General features: G+C 43.5%; 1 protein-coding gene across 1 annotated transcript in view; it reads left to right on the top strand.

Annotated features, from left to right (window-relative positions):
* The window catches only part of PSMC2 (proteasome 26S subunit, ATPase 2), a 24,565-nt gene extending 18,981 nt beyond the window's left edge, over positions 1 to 5,584 (top strand). The window contains exons 4-12 of the mRNA XM_019509455.1: positions 466 to 565; positions 943 to 1,074; positions 1,617 to 1,689; positions 1,818 to 1,913; positions 2,117 to 2,281; positions 3,045 to 3,132; positions 3,862 to 4,064; positions 4,891 to 4,987; positions 5,082 to 5,584. Of these exons, the coding sequence (XP_019365000.1) occupies positions 466 to 565; positions 943 to 1,074; positions 1,617 to 1,689; positions 1,818 to 1,913; positions 2,117 to 2,281; positions 3,045 to 3,132; positions 3,862 to 4,064; positions 4,891 to 4,987; positions 5,082 to 5,239 (1,112 nt within the window). The 3' untranslated portion in view covers positions 5,240 to 5,584. The remainder of the gene's footprint in view (positions 1 to 465; positions 566 to 942; positions 1,075 to 1,616; positions 1,690 to 1,817; positions 1,914 to 2,116; positions 2,282 to 3,044; positions 3,133 to 3,861; positions 4,065 to 4,890; positions 4,988 to 5,081) is intronic.
* Positions 5,585 to 6,778: the final 1,194 nt, after the last annotated feature.

Below are 6,778 nucleotides of genomic sequence, written 5' to 3'. Positions count from 1 at the left end.
CAGGTAATTGCGTATTCTAGTCTTTGATAGATTTCCAGTGTGCATTCATTCTTGTGTGCAGTTGTTGCCTGGTCTCTCTTACGTATTTTTCATCAGGGCATTTGGTGCACTGGATGAGATGTATTGTATTTCTGGAGGTGCAGCTGTAAGACCTAGGAATGCTCATGGCTCTGTTGTGGGGTGTAGTGATTGTGGGGGTGGTAGAGATGTGTTGGCAGGTTTTACATTTCTTGTCATGGCATGGTCTGGATCCGTTTGGTGTGTTCTGGGCCATAAGAAGTTTGCTTCTGGTGATAAGGTTGCCACATTCCTACAGTTGCATTTCCAGTACAACTAAAAATTTCCTGTCAGCACGTGCTGTCTTCTGTTATGTGCTTGTTGTTTAAACTGCCATCTGGATGTGAAGGATTAACAATGCTTTAGGTAAACTGACCCTTGGTCCTCCCTTTGCTTTCTTCCATGTAGGGATCAAGGAGTCAGACACTGGCCTGGCCCCGCCTGCTCTCTGGGATCTGGCTGCAGATAAGCAGACTCTCCAAAGTGAGCAGCCTCTTCAGGTTGCCAGGTGTGTGCGGTATCTTGTGAGTCCTACATAGTGATGCAGTATTAGCAGACAGCTTGTGCACACAGTGCTCTCTGCACTGCTTGTCTCTACACACAGAATATGACACCTGGGGAAATTGTAAATCAACTCTCGGGTGTACTGTAGTATTGAAAAGCAAACACATTAACCTTTATGTAATAAGGAGAAATATGCCATGCTTGGAATAGTGATAGGAGCACTGTTAGTTATCCTGTAAGAACATAGCAAACTCAGCAGCCAAGTGTTTTATGAAGGCACTTGGAGTGCATGTGAGGCCTCTTGATTCTGTGGTGTTCATGGTGTCACAAGCATAAGTCATCCACCTCATGACCTGCATTAATTGATCATCTGTCTTTCAGGTGTACGAAGATCATCAATGCAGACTCTGAGGATCCCAAGTATATTATCAATGTCAAACAATTTGCCAAATTTGTGGTGGATCTCAGTGACCAGGTGGCACCAACTGACATTGAAGAGGGAATGAGAGTTGGGTAAGTGAAGACAAAATGATTTAATGTTCTGAAAAGTGTAGTTGTAAATTGAAGCCGCCTTTTTCTATAGAGTTGCAGCCAAAGGTACTTCAGATAATCTGTTTCCCTGTAATTTTTTGGCTGTGGGGTCTACAGGCAACAAAAATAAGCAAAGTAATCATGGCAGAGCAATAAGCTATTGTTGCAGGAACTGAAATTTAATTTTAGTCGGTAGTAGAGCTGGTAAGAAATTTTATATTGGAGAATGCCTGTTCAAATAAGTGTTTTGCAGGAATATAATGATTTTGAGGGACAAATGAAGCGTGCGACATGGATTTGTGTGGTTCTTTCCACTCTGCTCTCCTCCTTTTATAGAAATATTGGCATTTCCTACAGAATAGGCTGGCTCTGACTAGTAGTTTTTTAAAGATGGGATCAGCCTGATCTGGAGGAAAAAAGCAATTGCCGACAGTTGTGGGTTTCTGAATTATAGGTCACAGCTGAGGTGTTGACTTGGGGAGTATTAAAATTAATGTAACACCCTCTTTGTATCTTCCTACCAGTGTAGACAGAAACAAGTATCAGATCCATATCCCCTTACCTCCAAAGATTGACCCAACTGTTACTATGATGCAGGTGAGAATTGTTTTTGTTTACTATGAGTTTCTTATACTTGCAGTTTTGACTTTATCAGAATTTGCAAGTCCCAGTGGACAATAACAGATTACAAGTTGTTCAGCTATTCACTTATCATTCTTATGCAGGTGGAGGAAAAACCAGATGTCACCTACAGCGATGTTGGTGGTTGCAAAGAACAGATTGAAAAACTGCGGGAGGTGGTTGAGACCCCTCTGCTCCATGTAAGCAACTCATTGGTGCAGGCTGCAGTTTTTGCCTAGGCTGGCTTCTTCATCCAACAGCTTGTTGCATCTTTTCCAATACTGAGAAGTCAGAATGCAAGCACACAAGTTAAAATAGCTTCGAGTAATTTTTTTTTACCTTATTTATTAGTGTGTCTTTAAGGCTCTGATAGAATCTAACCTCCTGCTTTTCCCCTTCGCAGCCTGAGAGGTTTGTGAACCTTGGGATTGAGCCCCCTAAAGGAGTGCTTCTGTTTGGCCCACCGGGGACAGGCAAAACTCTGTGTGCCCGTGCTGTTGCTAACAGGACTGATGCCTGCTTCATCAGAGTGATTGGATCTGAGTTGGTGCAGAAATATGTGGGAGAGGTGAGATCAAAAAACACATGAAATATGTCGCTAACTACAGGTTTCTAATAGAGGCCAAGCATTTTAACATTCATTGTTCCTGGATGTACTTATGTTCTCTGGACTGCAGGGGGCATAAAAGGGAGCAAAGACATTGCAGAATAGTAGACTGATAACTGCTGGCTGTAATTTCAGAAGCTTTCAACATTCGTGTTGGATCACTGCTGAACGATGTGAAAATCCCACCCCAAATTGTATATAAAATTTCAGCAGAAAGGACTCAAGCCTACTATAGCTTTCTATCAGTGCGTCAAATGAAGATTATTCATCCACTAGAAGTGTAACTTTTTATGGTTTTGCTGTATAACCTGCTTGCTCCTCTACCCTCAAACATCAGCTGGGAGAGACATGTTCCTACCTGCTTCAGTTTGTCGGCACTTGATGTATGGGCTCTGAAGCAAAGACAATGTGTGGCCATAGATAAACTATACAGGGACAGGTAGATTAACTGCAAGCCTCAGTAATGGCACGTAGTGCTTTAACCTTTTTGTCATGTGGGTAGTAGCCAAAAGTATATTGTTCAATAACTGGTTAGTAGGGGAATTCAGGGGAATTTTATCTCTTTGTACAATTACATCCCTGTCTGTAAAAAGAGGGCAATAATCTTTCTCCCCTAATTGACCATTATGGATTATCAGTTGGGAAAAATCATTGTTTGCTTTCCGTGAGTTGGCCTGTTCGTAACAAATGGTGAATCCCTTTTTTAATCTTTTGTTAATCTTAGGGGGCTCGAATGGTGCGGGAACTTTTTGAAATGGCCAGAACTAAGAAAGCTTGTCTTATATTCTTTGATGAAATTGATGCCATTGGAGGTATGTTTGCACCTTGAATTGTGTTTTCTATATAGCAAGCTTCTTTTAAAAATACTAAACTTTCTGTGTAATTCCCTGTTGTCAAGATTATTGCAATCTAAAAATCAAGGCTGCAGATAAGTATATATTTAAGGAAACTAATATTCTAAGGTCATTGAGGTTGTTTACTGCACAGGAAGCTATCATGAAAATAGTTTATGCAACTTGAATGTATTTAGTCTTGACTTGAAGTTATTTTTATCTCTTTAGTCAAAATGCTAAGTATTTAAACTTAACAGGCAGAATGTCTTTTAAATATAGTACAGCCAACTTGCTGCTTAGTTTTTGTAAACATTTCAGAAGAAAAATGTTCAGAGAATCTTGCATGTAAACTTTTCTTCATACTGCCTGAAATCAGAATTTTTCCAAGACAAACAGATTTTAGCTTCCTTTATTTGAGAAAAAAAAAACTTGCTTACTGAACATAGCAACCCATACTGTTTAAAACAAGGGATAAGCAGAGAGAGTTTTATTAAACAATCAGGGAAATCCTATTCTGTGTAGTCTGAAGCCAGTGCACTTGAAATAAGAAAAATCACTTTTTTTTAAGATGGTCACAAATATTTATGTGGCCGTGATTGCTTAGTTGAGAGATCCTTTGCTTTGCATTCTCATTCAGCAACGATATCTCATCACTGCTGTACAGATGCTTGTTATGGGTCTTGATATGTAGTTGTCATCTTTCTCTAGGGGCTCGTTTTGATGATGGGGCTGGAGGAGACAATGAAGTACAACGTACCATGCTGGAGCTGATCAATCAGCTGGATGGATTTGATCCAAGAGGCAATATTAAAGTGCTGATGGCAACTAACAGACCTGATACTTTGGATCCAGCATTGATGAGGCCAGGGAGACTGGATAGGAAGATTGAATTTAGCTTACCTGATCTGGAGGTGAGAACTTCTTGTCTTTTCGTTAGTAAGCAAATCCTGGGAGCAGAGCAGAAGGTTAGACTTCTAATAAATGTAGTAGTCTGGAAGCTTCATAACATACATGAAAGTGCCATGGGTGTAAGTAAGTATGTGTAAATACACCAAAATATTTCATGTTATAACAAATAGATTTCATCCTCACAGGAAAAACTCTGGAAAATAACTGTTGCAGCATGCTCCTGGCTCCAATTGGACCTCTGTGAGAGCAGCTGCTTGACTTGCTTCTAAAGCTTTGGGGCCCTGCAGCCTTTCTTGATTGCGCTTCAGGAAAAGGGGGCATTTCTTGGAATGCCTTTCTGTCCAAGTATCTCTTCTAGATCAGCATTTCTCAACCCATGAGTTGTGACCCAAAAGTGGGTTGCAAGAATATATGAAAGGGTCATGGACAAACTTTAAACAGATTCCCCTTTAAAGGAGAAAAATGTGGGAAACTGTGGTTTTTCCCTTGAAGACTGTCAGAGTTCCAGCTTGCCCCCCATGCCCCACACACTCGGTGGCTGAGGCTTGGGGGTGGGGGACAGCTGGTCAGGAGTGAAGGACACTGCTACAAAAGAGGTTGAGAACCACTGTTCTAGATAACTTATTTATTGCATAATACAACCTCCTAGTTTTGTATTGCACAAATATGCCAGCCAATCAACAATGGTCACTTACCAGAAAACGTGCAGGGGAAATGAGTGTCTGTCTCCTTCCTCTTAACAGTTAAACTGTTTCATTTAACTTCCCACAACACTGCCTAGTTCTCAGCACGTTTTTTCTAACATCTGCCTCAAATCTTTTGTTTTAGGGCCGAACTCACATATTTAAGATCCATGCTCGTTCTATGAGTGTGGAAAGAGACATCAGGTTTGAGTTGCTGGCTCGATTGTGTCCTAACAGCACAGGTAAGGCAAATCCTATGACTTGTGTGTTTTTTACTTCTTAACTGTGAAAGTGGACCCTTCTCAAATGTTACATCCATGTGTCCTTCTCTGAAAGGTGCTGAAATCCGCAGCGTCTGCACGGAGGCAGGCATGTTTGCCATCAGAGCACGTCGAAAAATTGCAACGGAGAAAGACTTCCTGGAAGCTGTAAACAAAGTCATCAAGTCTTATGCAAAATTCAGTGCTACACCCAGATACATGACCTACAACTAGAAGGAAAATATTCATATTAATCTTTGTCTGAAGTAAGAGCCTGAATGTATAATAGTTCATGTGGTGTTTGCTATCTAATGCAGTTCTAGGAGTCTAAAAATAAATGAAGTAGTCCAAATAACAGGCTGTTAGTTAAATATATAAAAACGTGTTCAATACTAGTGATCTACTGCCATGGAAGAAAAAGATGCAGATTTCTGAAGGTGACACTTAAGCTGCATAGATAGGTCCTAAGCTTAAAACACATGTCACAGAGTGAACCTTAAAACCAGTATGACTTTTTGTAAGCAGTCTTGCTGACCTCACCCTGTCAAAAATCATGAGATAAACTCTTAAAAAGCAAGAGATTTGGAATCTAAATCATGAGTGGCTATTTTTGAAGCATGTGTGTGATGGGGGTTACTTGTGAAGGTGTGGGTGGGCTATGGGAGTATGTGTGGGGTTTGGAGCGCGGGGAGGGGGGCAGTCCCTGCACACCCTGGCAGGATGCAGGGTACTGGGTCAGGAGTAAGGGGCAGCAGCAGAGCGGGGGAGGGGGAGGGGTGCTATGGCTTGGGAGTGACAGATGGACACAGGCGGGGAGAAGGGTGGGCAGCTCCCTGCTGCTGCATGCACCGCCAGGGGAGGCACAGGGGACAGGTGCCCCCTGGAATTGTCCCTGGGGCAGAGGTGGGCTGGGGTTCTGTGCCCTGCTTCCTTTGCCCCGGGAGCTGTGTAATGCTGCCAGGTAGGCAGGGGCTGTGGCACAACTAGTGTGTGGCTCCTGGGTTAAAGTCAACAAGGTGCAGAGCCCCAGCCTGCAGTGGGCAGCCCACCTCTGCCCCAGTGACAAATCCAAGAAGCACCTGCCCCTCACATTTCCTTCGGTGCAGAATGCAGCAGCGGGGAGCCATGCCCCTGGATGAACCGCACATGGTTATCACAACCTGCTCCAGCCCCGGGAGCCCCATTCTCCCCTGTCCCACTGCCTTACTGTGGGGACCTCGATCTGTCCCCTCTGCCCCTTCCCTCTCCCACTACCCCTTCCACCCCCCATACTTAGCAGCAAGAGTTGGCATTACTGTGTAAGTTAAATACCCAAAACTGAGGGACTTAAATTCAAAATGTGGATAACTGAAGGCATCTAAACTCTGTAATCCCTGAAGCCTTTGCTAGTAAAAATGCCAAGATACTGGCCAGAAGTGCCTCAGTTCAGGAGTTCTGAACAGCAGAAACCAAGCTTATGCCTAAGTCTCTTTGGGCTGCACTGACTAGGGTCCAGGGGTAGGCAACATTTTTTGACCGGAGTGCTGAAAAAACCACAGTGTCTACCTTGGAAGGTACTGTAGTGCTGACATGCTGGAGCCTGAAGCATCTGTTTGCAGCTTCCCAGCTTCAGTCAGCCCACAGAGCCTGGTCTGCTTGCAGCCTCGTAGCCTCCTGCTGGGAGTAGCTTGGGCTCTATGGCTGGCAGCAGCTGCTTAGAGCCCGGGCTGGCGGGAGTGTGGCAAGCAAAATGGCCTTGCATGCTTGGCACGCATGCTGGGGGTTGCTGACCCC

Source organism: Gavialis gangeticus, unplaced genomic scaffold (assembly GCF_001723915.1).
Source record: "Gavialis gangeticus isolate Ggan-Ray unplaced genomic scaffold, GavGan_comp1, whole genome shotgun sequence".
NCBI lineage: Eukaryota > Metazoa > Chordata > Crocodylia > Gavialidae > Gavialis > Gavialis gangeticus.
Note: the sequence above shows the minus strand (reverse complement) of the source record. Positions and strands in the feature narration are given on the sequence as shown.